The sequence below is a fragment of the Phoxinus phoxinus genome (genome assembly GCF_949152265.1).
Source record: "Phoxinus phoxinus genome assembly, chromosome: 12".
Classification (NCBI taxonomy): domain Eukaryota; kingdom Metazoa; phylum Chordata; class Actinopteri; order Cypriniformes; family Leuciscidae; genus Phoxinus; species Phoxinus phoxinus.
Genome location: NC_136887.1, coordinates 18,939,866 through 18,955,977, shown reverse-complemented (window position 1 = coordinate 18,955,977; position 16,112 = coordinate 18,939,866). Strand labels below are relative to the sequence as shown.

Sequence of the window (16,112 nt, the reverse complement as noted above, 5' to 3'; positions counted from 1 at the left end):
AGAACAAGTGAGCAAGATAGAGATGGCGGTTCTGGGTCTATGGTGATAAAATAGTCAACAGACATTAAGTAATGGTACATGCTAAAAGACCATAGAGGAAAATGTGAGATTATATATATATATATATATATATATATATATATATATATATATATATATAGCAAATAGTCAGCTAGCGTAGCCAAGATGTCCCTGGAGTAAAAACAAATCGGAAAATCAGTAACAAGCATTTTGTCTCTAATACACAACCATTCAATAAAAAATAAAAAAAATAAAAAAATAACGAAGATCTTTTTTAAAGAATATTATCTTAAAAATAATATTTTAAAATGTAAAATATTTAATAATATTACTGTTACTGTATTTTTAATTAAATAAAAACGTGTTTAGGAAAGTATTGTGATGGTGCTTGTTGCTATTTAGTGTTTTAGACGAAAATAAATCAAAAGGGCCTTTTAACTAGAGGCCATTAGTCCCGTTGTATCAGACATATTTCATTTACACAGCTTCCAAACAGCTGCTTTAGGAATGATATCAGCGCCTAAGAAGAGTTTTAGCAGTGCTACAGTTTTGAAATGTCCGAGTTTGTGAACATACTGAATTCACAAGTATATATTGTGAATGTCCCGAGTTTGTCCGATGTCTGAGAATATAGTGATTGTAAATAAAAACAGACATACATTACACATGATCATTTCATTGAAAGCACAGGCTTCTGTTTATTGACCATTGCACGCACATGAACAGATGAGAATATTTACACAGATGTAAACAGTCAGTACCTGCAACACATTAGAGTAGATCTGCACATAGTGTGACAAACACACAGCTACGTACCAGTACAAACAGCACATTTACCACCATTAAAGCCCACTCAACTGGCTTCTGCTACTTTGGACTAGCTGGGATGCACAGTTCTGTCCACTCTTACGCTGAATTTCATAGATTCACAAACTCATAAGGTCATTTGCTGTCTGAAAGGAACAAGCTTCAAACTACAAATATAAACATTTGAGAAATCCTGCTGCTGCTGCTTACAGATACTGAACACTTTTTCTCTTGACATTTTTTTTTCTTCCCAAAAGGATTTACCAGGATGTCTGAATTTCTCATTCAAATGACAAAAAGCAGTGACATGATCAGTATTGTAGTTCGTTTGCTCATCTTATGAAGCGCTGACAAACAAATTTGTATCAGTAAGCATTTCTCAGTTATCTCTTTTAATGCAAATTAAAAATGAAAAGTGCAAATCTGCTAATAATGCTCTACCGCGTCTATTCAAACACACACACACACACACACACACACACACACACACACACACACACACACTGTTCCTGTGTATTATAATACTGTGGCCTCTCATCACATGATCCTGCACAGCAGGAGATATCGGTGTAGTGCCACTATGATGACCAGCCATCATCCTCTCGTTCCAGAGCGTGTGCAACTTTCCAGCACACACACATTGTTGGCAGGGTGGTGTGTTATCAACACTTCCTGCTCCACAGTTAATGATGCCACCCTGGCCCTCATCCAAACAACGGCGGTTTCTACACAATCCACTAACTGCCAGACAGCAAAAGAGAAACAACAAACACACAGAATGAATTTAACAAAAGATCTGTTCGCTCCTCTACTTGTGTTCCTTCATCTTCTGATCATGTTGGGTCATGCCTTCTTGCATCATCTTGCCGTCAATTATAACTAAATCATTAGCAGCATCCCAGTTTACATACTTCTAGTGCACACAATGTATATACTTCACTGATGATGGGAAAGACATCATGAAGTATGTAGTAAAACTGTACAACAGTTTTTGGACATCATGATTTTTTTTGTGTTAATACCATAGACCCCCTTAAGTACCCGTTGCTTTTTATCGGTTCTTATCGCCATATTAAAATAATTAAAATAAAATAAAAAAGAAGCTCAAATCTTTCAGATTCGGCAAGAAGCATGTAAAGTTTTTTGCACTTATTCTAATCCTCAGTCACTCACACACTATTTGGGATGGAAAGTATGAAAATTGGGATGCAGGTCTAAATGTGAAGATCTTACTATAATACCATTCAATGTAGATTGATTTCACTGCGTTCATAACTGCATACTATTCGAACCATGTTTTCAGATGCCCGTCATATGGTCACGTGGTCAAGCCTGAAACCATTAGACAGAACATGATGCCTCGTACAATGTTTTTTTTTCTTTTCTGTAGGTGTGAACGTTAAAACTTATTTGAATCATTCAGCCCTTTTAAAATTATTCTCAAATTTGAAGATTTTGTTCTACACTGATCAAGACAGATAAAGCGTTTGCAATTTGTAAGAAAACATGAACACACAAAAAGGACTTTGGAAAGAAAATGTGGAGCGTTATGCTTCTCCGCATTACATGTCATGCAAAAATTAGGAATAAAAAGAAAAAAAGGCTTAAGTCCCACTGCCATTTTTTTTCTAAAACTGATTGCCCAATTCTGCAAACTACAAAAAAGGAGGGCAATTTTTTAAATTATAATATGGTTTTGTAATATCAATGCATAATCTCAAATCCATGTCAAAAACATTCTTAGTTAAACATGACATTTGCTCACTTGTTTTTGACTACATTGAAAAAAAGAAGAAAAAATATCTTAAAGCTATATGCAATTAGTTGTCTTAGAAAAATGTTACAATAAAAAAAAAATTGCACTATGAATGGCCCTCTATCTTCTGGGCGGAACAATAACATGAACGACAAGGTGTAAAAACCTCCATAGATTCACAGTCAAAGGTCACAATATAAGATCCAAGCATGTCTCTACAGCCAATCACAAGTTAATCTGAGTTCTGAGTGAATGGCGTCCGCCCTTATACAAACAAAACGGTATGAAAACACAAGACCTCCCTCTAGTGGACGGCAAAGAGTGGCATTTTGCTCAAAGGGGGAAAACCACATTCGACAGGCACTTGATTGAAACTGCAGAGCAAACGCAGAGCCACCGTTCAGCACGCCTCTGTCAGACTGTCACAACAAGAGAAGGCAGTAAAAAGCTTCAGACCCACAGGAATGTGCCACAGACTCTTTTCACATCTCCTAAACAAGCGCTCGCACGACAAGAGAGGACACAAATAAACATGCAGGCCAGGTCACGGCTATTTTACTCCTTGCTATACAGACAATAAAAGTATGCTTAGTATGCTTATTCTGTTGTCATGATAAACTTGGAGAAACCAGAGCATGCTTCCGATCCGTGATGTCAGGTGCCAAGCGGTCTTGTTAGCGGCAGAGTCGCCGGAAACAGAAAAAAAGCCCATAATGCTTTGCAGAAGAGAAGTGAATAAATAATTTACATTTCTGTAATGATGTAAAAGAAAGAGTGATGAATGAGGTGGAGACATCAAACCAGCCACTTCAGAGACAGGAGAGGTGCTGAGAGAGATCGCTCCGGATGAGAGATGATAGAGAGAAGAGAGACTCGTTCGGTCACCGCTCGCCCCGTTCAACTCATGGTTTCATACTTGTGCCAGTTGCGGTGGGAGTCAAGAGGCAGCGGGGGCTCCGAATCATCCATGGGCAGGACCAATCGGGTGCCTCGGATCACCAGCTCATGGTCGCCGAAAGCCAGCTCTCGATCCAGAGCCTCGTCAGAGTTCACGGCCACTCCTCCGACGGCCGTACCGCTCGTGTGAGCGCCTGTAGCATCTGTGCTCACGGTGATGTCACCGTACGTCAGCGTGATGTCACCGTCATTCAGGATCAGGTCGGAGTCGTCGTCTTTCAGCTGCTCCTCATTCTTAAAGAAAACGCAATGGTGATTTCATCACTTGAATTTTAGCAGTTTCTAAGTAGTTATTCAGGAAAGAGACATACAACATAATAACAGATTATTACTTATCATCATCCTGGTGCCAAATGAGGTTAAAGGAATAATGTAAAATGTAATAAAAGTTAGAGTGATTAAATTACTATTCAAAAGTTTGGGGTTAGTAAGAATTTATTTTATTTTTATTTTTAAAGAGGATACATTGAATGGCTCAAAAGTGACAGTAAAAAAACATTTATAAACCAAAAATAAATAAATAAATAAAATAATAAATGTCATATGCTTGGAATAATACGAATAAATTCGTATTTAATTTAATAATAGGAAAATAATGTTCTATGTATTTAATTATCATTTTTAAAAATAAGAAGCTAGACGCACGAATGTTATATTCGAAATGGTTCTTATATTCTTGCATCTTATCTCAAAAGGATGTCATTTTAAAAATATGGAAATTAGCATAAACAAGGTAATACAGAGACTTATTTACATGAAGTAAAAATAAAGCTGCATTGTATTTTTAATGTTGTGTAAAGCCTACATATTTAAAAATTGTATCATATATTGCTGCCACAATAACGGCCCGTTTCAAATGTTTACGTGCTTTTTTCTCTTTCTCCTTTTTGTTCGCGGAGGTGGAGCGGCAATCAAAAATATTGTTCTTGTAAATACTTTCCAGCATTTCAGTAATAAAAAAGTACATCTTTAAAATGCTTCCAAATTACAGTGAACCGCAACAATTATCGTACATAGGCTACGGTGCTCGGTAATGATCAAAAAGTATCTAAACAGTGGATTCTGAAGTGATCTCTTATTGTAAACTCAGAGATGTTGATTCGGACGGCAATTAAATCACCGCACGACCTTGGTGTTCGTCAAAAAAAAAAGTGGGTCATTTGGCCTGGGATTTTTATGCGGGTGGTGGGAGAAAAACACTGTCATTCTGGATTCGGACGGCATCCAGACTAACAGACTAACCCCTGTAAATGTTGAAAATACCTTACGACCCTATGAGAAACTATTACAGTTCGAATAGGGCTTAAGAGTGATTTTGAGGGGTCCGTCCCTTAAACACAGATTTGGTCTGTCGCCATCTGGTAGTACATAAACAACTAGTTTCTTCCAAAACGACTATTTTCAGCCAAATCAAGACCTTGTTTCTAGCTAAAAGAAGAGGAAGATCCAGACAGAACTACATATAATTATTAGTCCACAGCATGCAGGTAAAGTACAAACCTCATACGCCTGTGGGCTGGTGAGGCAGCGTGCCAGAGGACCACAGCACGTGGGAAGTGTGGCAGTGAGCGGTGGTCCACTGTGGGTCAGAAAGGGCTTCAGATAACTGCAAGTCAACAGGGTTAAGGAAGGCTTTCCGGAACAAAAACACAAACAATCACATATCAGACACTTTTATCCAAAGCAACTCTGTCCAGTAAACAGGACCATGATTGAACGTCCCAGTTGACCATTAGCAGTGTCAGACTGTGTTCAGAATAGCAAACATAAAATGCCATTTGTACTATATTTGAATTCTACATTCATGCATAGGATACTACATTTTCACTACCGACTGCTCCTAATGTGTGTGCACTAACTTGGATGGGTTAAATGGGTTATCATACTTGGCCTTCTCATGTCACTTACATATTTAGGGTAGCTTTTGAAACCCCAGCCAGTAGAGCATTGCAATAATCAATGCGGGAAAATACAAAAACGTTGATCAACTTTTCTGACATGGCAAACGAGAACATGGAACGTATTCTGGCAATGTTTTTAAGATAAAAAAAAAATATGTTTCAACAGTAATCTGGACATGAGGATCAAATGTTAAATTAGAATCAAACATATTTGCTAATCTTTTTAGTTCTGTTTGAAACTCCAGAATAGAACCATCCAAATATAAGATTAAAGACCCAGCTTTACGTAGCTGGTAGGGTGAGCCAGTGAGCATAACCTCAGTCGTGTCACTGTTAAGACAAAGAAAATTGAGACAGCCATTTTTTAAATTTCAGAAATACATAGAGAATGAAAGGCCACAGCCACATTATCATCAGGTTTTGAATGCATGTAAATCTGGGTGTCATCTGCAGAGATCTTAAGAGATGACCAAAGGGGAAAAATGAAAATGCTAAAGAATAAAGGGCCCAAGACTGATCCCTGGGGAACACAAGATTGCAGCAAACAAATCTCAGACCTGCATCCACCCATAGTAACAAATTGCTTACAATCTGAGAGGTATGACTTAAACCAGTTTAATGCAGTATCAGAAACACCAAAGACAGTCTCTAAACGGGTGAAAAAGAAATGTAATAATTTGTTACATTTATATAGCGCTTTGTCTGAGACCTCAAACACCACCGATGTGCAGCATCCATTTGGATGATGCGACGGCAGCCATATTTGCCAGAACGCCCACCACACACCAGCTTACTGGTGGAGAGGAGACAGTGATGAAGCCAATCAGTGTATGGGGATGATTAGGAGGCCATGATGGACAGAGGCCACTGGGCATATTTTGGCCAGGATGCCGGGGTTACACCCCTACTCTGTTTCGAGGGACATCCTGGGATTTTTAATGACCACAGAGAGTCAGGACCTCGGTTTAACGTCTCATCCGAAGGACGGCGCTCTTTGACAGTATAGTGTCCCCGTCACTATACTGGGGTGTTAGGACCCACACAGACTACAGGGTGAGCGCCCCCTGCTGGCCTCAAAGATCTACAGTGTCAAAACTAAAGTGACACAGATCAAGAAGGGTCAAATTTGAAAGACAGTTAGAGTCCAAAGCAATTAACAAGTCATTAGTGACCTTAACTAACATTGTTTCAGTGCTATGGAGTTTACGGAAGCCGGATGAACAGGATTCAAAGAGATTGTTTACAGCAAGATGAGTGTAATGGCGCTTTTACACTGCATGGTTCGGCTCGGTACGGTTCGACTCGGCGCGGAACGGTTCGGCTCGCTTCGCTTTTCCACTGCGTGGTACGACTCGACTCGGTACGGCACCGTTCGGTTCGCTTTAGCTCGGTTGCTTTTCCACTGCAGTTAGTACCGCTTCAAAGTGGGTGGGACTGATCGTTAATAGTTGCCGCCTCTACTGGCTCGGTAGTCACTTTTTAGTTTTTTTTTATTTGTCCCTTCCCTACACTGTTTGTAGGTCTTTTTCATTCCGTGTTGCCCCATCCGCTCCTCGGCAACCAACGAGAGGAACGTCTGCACCTCGTCCACTGACCACGATTCAGCCATTTCTTGTTTGATTTTTTTTTTTACTTCTTTTGTCAAGTAAATACTCTAAAAACAGGTGCTACCGCGTTGGCTGTTGTCTGGCTATTTAAATCTAGCGGGTTTAGTCGTGTCTCGTATTGCAAATACAATGACGCTGAAGTGACGATTCTGTCTGACCAATCAGTGATCTGCAGTGTTTTCACGTCACATTTAGTATCGGTACGGTACACTTGGAACCTCAACAGAGGTGGTACCATTTAAAGCGAGCCGAAGCGAGCCGTGCCGTACCATGCAGTGTAAATGCGCCATAAGTGAGCCGTACCGAACCATGCAGTGGAAAAGCGCCAAAGCGTGCCGTGCCATACCGAACTGTACCGTACCATGCAGTGGAAAAGCGCCATAATTGAGAAGCAACGATTCGCTCAAAAATTTTGCAAGGAAGGAAAGATTGGAAATGGTATGGAAATTGTTAAGGTTATCTAAGTCTATGTTAGTTTTTTTGGTACAGGGGTTACAGCAGCAATTTTTAAACGCTGCTGTGCTGAACTCATCACACAACGTAAGCGTCAGATGTATAACTTTACCGGTTACACATTCATGCGTGTGCTGAACGTATGAAAATCTGAAATCCTACATGACCATTATTAATGAAAATCATTTCTAAAAATCATCAATATGTGTCAAACCTCATATGGAATTGGTTTAGAATTATTTTATATTTTTGCTTGTACAGACTATAAACCAACTAAATGGATTTGAAGATCCAGTGTAGAAATTTGAGAAAGATTATAATATATTTTATGTTCTTTTTGCAGTTTACTAATAAGAGCTACACAGCAAAGGATACTTGTGATCAAAGTTATACCAGATCCTGAAGGGCCAGGCGCTCTCATGTTTAGTGCTACTCCTTTCCACTCCATCAGGGCCGATCTGCAGATGGACACAGAGGAAAACCATCATTAAACAGCTCTACTCTGATATAAAACCCCATGTCTGACTACAGCAGACCAAAAACACTTACAAAGTTCTCCTGATCTGCATCCACTCCAACACTGTCAAACACAACAGAACAAAAAAGTTTGTTGCAATTTCATCCACTCAAAAGTGAGTTTTAGCTACTAAATAAGTTTGGAAAAGAGTTTTATATGGCTCATCGTGTTTACATATTACTTCCACATTACATTACACATGAAAAAGGACAAAAATAAGAACAAAAAACATGTCTAATGAGTTACCCATGCTCATAGTCTACTTGTCTGACAGGAAAAGATCATTCAGACTACAGAAGAGGTTAGAACTGACCGGATATTCTGGCAGGACAGCATCTGAGTTGTGCCTCCACCGCAGATCCAAACGGTGAAGAAAACCACTAGCAGCGTGGTGGAGAACATCATCTGCCGTGCATATGAGGCCGTGTCCCTGATTGACAGGGCAAAAGTCATGGCGCCACGAAGACCTAGTGAGCAGTAGGGCAAGAATTGGTTCACAATGGCCATAAATCTGATTTGAGAGTCAGTGAGTAAGAGAGTCTTTGCTCATGTCCAGATTGAAATCTTGCTGCTGTGCTGAATTCATCACACAACGTAAGCATCAGATGCATTACTTTACCGTTTACACATTCATGCAAGTGCTGTATCCGAAAATTGTTCGCTCAGTACACAGTAAATGCCACATCTCAGAGTAAATGGCAAAATAATGACAAACTGAAACTCAATCTGTCCATTATGACTGAAAATAATTTAATACATTTCAAACCTCATATGGAATTGGTTTGGATTTTTTTTTTTAGCTGTTCAGACTATAAACCAACAAAATGGATTAAAAAAAACATGATTTTGAAAGACTAAACTATTTAACCTCAATAAGACTTTTGGTTTTGGCATGTTCTTCGTAGTTTAAATCTTGGCTAACCATAGGAATCCGTTGCAGTTCTACGCACAAACCTGCAAACATCATCATGTGCTGTAAGTTGGGGGTGATCTTGTTTTTGCGTCCCAAGTTCAGCAGGAAGGAGAGGGGGTAGATGTTTGCCGCTCTGCCCAGAAACACGGCCAGCTGGGTGGAGTGGTGTCAAGGAGTGGCTGTAAAAATGGAGCTAATGCTGAACTGACAGCATCTACACCCTAATCAAAATCATGACATGTTGCCCTTCCTGAGTCTTTCTGAGGGTTTTGTTAATGAAAAAGTGGTTCTGGGCCATTGATTTCTGGGAAACACAATGAGCTGTAATACCCTGGACATATAACTCAACAACAACAGCCAGCCACTTCCTTGATGACATTAAGCAAAGTACTGCCGTCTAACATGAGCAAACACTTGCCTTTTTAATAATAGTGATCCATCAGATTTTCCACTTGTTTTGCATTTGCTGAGAGCATTTTGACTATTATATCACTTTGTCTGCTCATTTAGTCCTTAGGCACAAAGCTGAAGTCTTAGGATACGAATGCACCCACTATGAAGATTGGATTGAAGACGTGGTTCTGGAAGGTAAACAATGTCAAGCCCATGTAGGAAAATATGAAGTTCTCAGCTAGGAAATTCAGTAGCTCGAACAACTGAAAGAGAGCACAGTGACATGAAATCATAGTGAGATGTTTATATTATATATATATTTCATAGACCAAAGAGAAATATTAACCTCTGACAAGTTCAACAGACCTGCCTTATCAAATATTGAAGTATTATTAAGCAGCGCAATTGTTTTCAATATTGATAATAATAATAATGTTAAACGTTTCTTTAGCATCAATTCAGCATATATTTTCTAAAGGATCATGTGCCACTGAAGACTGGAGTAATGATGCTGAAAATTCAGCTTTGCCATTGCACTAATAAATTATATTTTAAAATAGATTATAATAGAAAACAATTCTTTTAAATTGTAATAATATTTCACAATATGACTGTATTTTGATCAAATGAGTGCAGCCTTGGTGAGGATGAGACTTCTTTCTAAAAAAAATTTTTTTTTAAACATGTATGTTTGAGTGTACATCATGCAAACTAGGGAGTGGACTGAGAGAAAGCCTAAAATAAAAGTAACTTTTTAATCTTACTTGTTTCGTCCTGTCCTGGGATTCAGGAGAGAGGTTGTTAAAGGTGTAATGGGCCTGTGTCATTCCACAGAACAGAACCGCCACCACACCTGAGGTACAAAACAGGATGAGCAGGAACAAGCATTCAAAATATAGAAGTATGCAATATGCTTCTAGGTAATTTCTAGAAGATTCTATGGGGAACTCAAGCTCACCTGTAAAACCACAGGCCTCAGCCAGTAGGAATGTGCTCCAGGACATGAGGAAGAACAGTGCCGTCTCCAGCAATGGCAAGTCTCTAAGCTTAGTGAACTTAGTAACGTGGAAGGGAGTCAATGAAAGTAACTTCAGGATGAATAAACCACTAAAAACATTATTTTACATTTATAGTGACAATCACATGGAGAGAAGAAGAATTAGATCAATACATGATGCAGATTTGAACCCATTTCTTTTTCATAAGCACCATGGTTCATACCAACAACAAAAAAGTGACACAATATTGAACCAGTAAAGGATATCAATGCAGTTACGACTCCAGTTGCCATTCCAAGAGCAAAAGAACCACTGAAGACCCCCAGGAAGATGCCAAAGGACTTCAGCATGGCCATGGCTTCAAACGTGTGACTGTTGTCTCCCTCAGGCTGATATGCAACAATTGACCTGGAAAAAGGACACAGACACATTCAAGTAATTCCAATGTTAAACCTGCAAAAATCTAAAAGGATAAAGATCCATTTGCTATTAGAAAATCATAACAAATATGAGCGTTATGAGCAGGGCTGGAAAAGTGTGCTAAAGTTTTGGCAAAATCTGAACTCATTAGTATCAGATAAGTGTGCTCATCAGAGATATTCAATTTATATTCTATTTCCCATTCTCTGGACAGTTTTCTTCAAGAGGTCATCAATTTTGTTTCCTGAGGTACATAATGTCAATAATGTTTCTGTGTAATTTAGTTTTTTCAACGCATCTCTGATCCTTAGAATGAGAAATGTGAAATGAGCACTTTTGTTTACTACTAAGGCACAGGCTAGTCTTCTGCTGTGATTAACGTAGTTTTTTAACTTAATCACAACCTAAATCATAAAACAATCGCTGCTAAAACACTCCACATAAAAGATTAAGACCAGACTGAAACGACTGGGAACCTTACTGAGAAAAAAGTGAATATGCATAGCAGCAGGTGATACACACCATCTGGAAGTGCTGGTTTTGGTGAACTTATCCACATTTTTCTCTTATAGCTGTGGAAGAGGGGTTTTGAGGCTTAATTTAAATTACACTCTTTTCTTTGGATTAGGGTAGACGTTATAATAGCAGTTGCTTTAAACTATATTAATTCATTGGATCAAAAAAGTTTTGAATCCTCATGAAATTGAATAGCTTTTTAGAGAGATGTACTTACATGCTAATGTTTTAGTAAAAAGGATAGGTAGGAACAAAAGTAAACTCTCTAGAGCAACACAGGATCACTTCAAACTAAGAAGCAAAGGACTATCAGCAAATCAGCAAATACCCACAGCTCTGCCTCATCATCTACACACCATCTATAACCGATGGACTTTAGAAGTCCTCTACAGGCGGTTAAAATAGAAGTAAAGAGGAATACTACTTCCTTGAGGGATGAGTTCACTACAGGTGCTGGTGTGAAGCATGTCTGTGGGTCATTTACTCTGCATGTTCTGGTAAACACCAGCCAATGCACACACTAAAATCCACTCGGAAGGCTCAAAGCTCTAAGTGTGTGCACACCCATTGAGGGGCGTTCTCAGTGTCTGGTTCCCGCCCTCTGCATAAGCCACACCTCCAGGGCTGTGACGCCCCGCCCCACTTTGCCTCCCGTAATAAAGCAGCATACTGGAGCAGATGAAAGGTCCAGCAGAGGAAAAATCGGGTGTTAAATGAAAAGTGTTAATTATTCATTCTGCATTGAGTTTATAAAAACCCAAAACAGTTATATCTCAAAATCATTAATAATATTAATGAATGAACCAACAAAAGCAGTTTGTTTATGCATAGCAGCGTGTGATCATAGGCAGTAGAGGACTTACGAGGACAGCACGACAGCGACGGCATCATTCAGGACACTTTCTCCAAACAGCAGAGCGTACAGGTCAGAATCCACGTGCAGCTCATTGAAGATGGCCAGAACTGTCACTACAAAACAAAGCAGAAATCAATGCCTTCGCCAAGCCCTGCGTTAACAACATTACTGAGTCTGACCGATCCTGCTTTAGCAACTGTTTAGCCGTCATCAAACGAGCTTTTTCTTTATTTGAATGCAATTTCTAATGGGAGTCCTGAGTGTATGGATAGTAAATTGTTATTATAAAATGTTGTTTTTTAAAGTAAGAATAACATTCATTCAATTTAGGTGCATATTTTACAGAAGATTGCACTTTTAAAAGCATTCTTCTCACATTCATCCTATGGGATGTTCTGTGCAGCTTGTCTTAGTGAGCAACAGTAACCAAGGGGGGCCGAGCTTTGAAAAGGGTACATTTTAAAGATAGATCAAATTGCTCATATATGTAACTTAATTATAATAATTTCATAACAAGAAATAGCATAGTGCAGGTAAATTATGCTACAGCAAGGCTTAGTTTCTAGGAGTTGCATGACACATCCCTCTTGCAAACATTTTTTAGATAAAGGGATTTGATTGATACACATCAAAACACTCATGACTGCATTTAGGCGCTGTTACAGACTGTCTTGACTTTAATACCTGGGTCAGTGGCTGAGACAATGGCACCAAAGAAAAGGCAATCAGTGAAGAAGAAGTCACCATCCAGCTGGCCAATTTGCTTCATCAGCGTCACACAGCCGTACATTAACAACCTGAAAAACAAACCGCACACGACTGAGAGCTGGTTCTCACCCACATCAAAGCAACCACTCAAAAAAGTACTGAAAAAAGACTGACCCAATGATGAAACAAGACACCACGGTTCCCACAAATGCATAGACAAGAATGGAGCCCAAGTTCCTGAAGAAATGTCTCTGAGAAACAGAGAGAGAAGAAATTAATTGAATAATGGCCTTTGATTTGTCTACGTTGAACACTACATGATCTTGTGCACACAACATTTGTCTGTATTAATAAATAGAAAAACAGCCCTTACTCGTTTTAAACTGTATCCAGCATGGAAAATGATCGGGGGCAAGAGAATATTAAAGAAGACCTCTGGGTCAAAAGTCACCTGAAATAGAATTAGAAAGATACAGATATAGGCATTTCATTCACAGATGAGAAAATAAGAAAGAAATAATGATCTTATCCTCACCAAGGCTGCCTTTATTTGATCAAAAATACAGTAATATTGTGAAATATTATAACTATTTTTAAATGTAATTTATTATTGTGATGGAAAGCTGAAATTTCAGCATCAACACTACAGTCTTCAGGGTCACATGATCCTTCAGAAATCATTCTAATATGATGCTTTGATGCACAAGAAACATTTATTATTAATATCAATGTTGAAAACAGTTGTGCTGCTTAATATTTTTGTGGAAACCATTATACATTAATTCTAGGATGAATAGAAAGTTTAAAGGAACATAATTTACATAAATTGTAAATACATTTTTAATGTTACAAAAGATTTCTATCACTTTTGATCATTTTATTATGTCCTCGCTGAATAAAACTATGTATATACTTTAGTGTATATACTTCCAGCATCTTTTCTATATTTTTTTAAACTCAGTAAAGTAAAAGTAGCAGTTTATTTTACAGTCCTGTTCGTGTACATATGTACTTATTATAGTAGTTGCAATAACTGGGTAATAACTAGGTACTAACCCTGAACCTACCCCTAAACTTAAACCATGTAGTTACCTCATATTTCCCAGTACTTTCTTAGGCAAGTAGCACATGTAAGTGCACGCGCTGTAAAATAAAAAGTGCAACCAAAATCTGAGCTATTTCCTCTTATTAGTGGTTTGACTGGAGCCAAGTGTTCAATAATTGAATATAATGTAACTTTATATGCACATAAAATTCAAACATCTAATGTAATTATCATACATTTCAACAACTAAATTATGCAACTCTTAAACCCCATGTTTTAACCCATATAGAAGCAGTTTCATGCAGCTGTCACCTGAGGGACATGTTCTAAGGTTGAGGTTGTTTGAGGCTGACCAACCACAGATTATTTCTGTCAGCCACTGAATTAGTATGTGTGAGAAAATTAAATGATTGGTACAAAGTTAAATCAGGAATTTGCCTGAAGCACCTGGGAAAACATAAATGAGTTCAGCAAAACAGACTGGATATCCATCTAAAAATACAGATGCAAGTATGAGTCATATTCAAATAAATTCCCCATAGCATTTGTGGTTGAAGGCAAGCGTTTGATTCAAATTCATCTGAATATGTGTTGTAGGTCAAACGGTTGTAGGTCAAATGTGATATTTTACCTTGCGGAGCATCTCGTTGTCCTGAATGTCATTGACTGCATTGGCACCGATCGGTCCTTTCAGTGTGTACTCGTAGAACTTACCACTGACATTCATCAGCAGTGTAGCTGGACTGGCATTGACATTACAGCTCAATGTAACATTGTTCATGTTGCTGGGCACATGAATAGCATAACGCAGTACGACACCCACAAGCAACCCTGATGAGAGACAGAAACATAGCATTGTATTAAAATGATTCCGTTTTTATGTATTCAATTCTAATTCTATGGCAAAAATTAGGCCGTAAGCAGCCTACCAAGACTTTTCCCAGCATCACAGGGGCTGAACTGTATGGAAGCTTGTTTCTTCCACTGAATAAAAAAGATAATTGCGACTTTTTATTCTAGCAAGTCAGAATTGCGGGATGTAAACTCTAAATTATCTTTTAAATTGTTTTATTCTGTGGCGGAAACAAGCTTCCATAGAACTGACCCCCACGGTGTCCAAAAACGCTGTCTGTGGCCCGTGGGCAACTCACAAGATTTTTTTTAAGAACATCTGTTTTGTGAACCAGGGCTATTATCGTTAACTTATACTAAAAGTAACACTATTAAAAACACTTTGTTTAACTAAAACAAAACGAAATAAAATAAATTAAATTGTTAAATATATAATAAAATAATATTATTCAATATAAAAACCTTTAAATGAAAATGAGAAACATTGCCTTTGCAGCAAACTGATAACATTTTAAGTTGAAGCACTAAAATTACAAACTGGAAATTAGTAAAAAATAAAATTTCACTAAAAAATAAAACTTTAAATTGTCTGCATTGGTTTTTAAAGCAGCCAGCAAATGCAAGGAACGCAGATTAACTCCTGCTGGACAGATACACCGTACAGGCCCCGTGCTAAAACTCCCACACTGCCCTTTGAACACTCATGTTCATAACGTACATGGCCTACTTAAATGAACAGATCCCACTTTATCGCTTTAAGCATGCTGCTGACTTCACGGTTCATATGTGCGATCAGTCAAATGATCTGCTATCACGTCTGTTCTCACCATATATCATAGCCAGTCCAGTCTCGTGCAGAAACCTGAACCGGCGGTGTTTGAACAACCATATGGTCAAGATTGTCAGGGTAAGGAGCATGATAAAGATCAGCAGGTCGGCACTGTCTTGTCTGTGGCTTTCTTCAGCTTTCTTCTCTGTCACGATGTTCTCCATCCCACTGTCTTCAGCTCTGCTCAGGTACAAGCAGAGGGAGCTCGCCAAAACAAACAGAGGCAGTCTTCTCCAAACACACATCGCGGCGTTCATTTCACATGTAGAGCCCATGTTGGCATTTCTTTTAGGTGCAAACGATATAAGAAGATGAATGCACTATGCTCAGGATCGCTGCACACAGGCAGGAGTATTAGCAGATACAAACATAGGCTGCTGTAAATTGTTCCTGATTCCCAGCGACGTCCCGCCCACTGCACGTGACGTCACATGACAACCCAACAGTGTGTTCGAGCAGTTCATATTGGGCAACCGCTGCGCATGAGGCTCGTTTCCTTTTATTCTGCATCGTCATTGTCGAACAATATATATAATTATTAGGGCTTTAAAATCGATTAATCG

The 16,112-nt window shown here is 38.7% G+C and overlaps 1 protein-coding gene across 1 annotated transcript; it reads right to left on the bottom strand.

The window, feature by feature from the left end:
• Positions 1-692: 692 nt before the first annotated feature.
• slc9a6a (solute carrier family 9 member A6a) lies at positions 693-16,020 on the bottom strand. The gene is made up of 16 exons (XM_079631691.1): positions 15,548-16,020; positions 14,500-14,699; positions 13,197-13,274; positions 12,998-13,074; positions 12,800-12,912; positions 12,123-12,228; positions 10,590-10,731; positions 10,284-10,389; positions 10,090-10,178; positions 9,475-9,588; positions 8,974-9,085; positions 8,333-8,486; positions 8,052-8,082; positions 7,878-7,960; positions 5,042-5,147; positions 693-3,775 (listed from the first exon to the last, which is right to left on the bottom strand). Exons 1-16 carry the CDS (start codon positions 15,822-15,824, stop codon positions 3,482-3,484), a joined length of 2,082 nt encoding a protein of 693 aa, XP_079487817.1. The 5' UTR covers positions 15,825-16,020; the 3' UTR covers positions 693-3,481.
• Between the last annotated feature and the right edge of the window lie 92 nt (positions 16,021-16,112).

Coding starts and splice junctions, on each gene's coding strand:
- slc9a6a (XM_079631691.1), bottom strand. CDS start 15,824: ATGGGCTCTACATGTGAAATGAACGCCGCGATGTGTGTTTGGAGAAGA. Junction 10,732..12,122: donor GTCGCTGTCGTGCTGTCCTC/GTAAGTCCTCTA, acceptor TCCTTTTTCCAG/GTCAATTGTTGCATATCAGC. Junction 8,083..8,332: donor CTGTCCTGCCAGAATATCCG/GTCAGTTCTAAC, acceptor TGTGTTTGACAG/TGTTGGAGTGGATGCAGATC.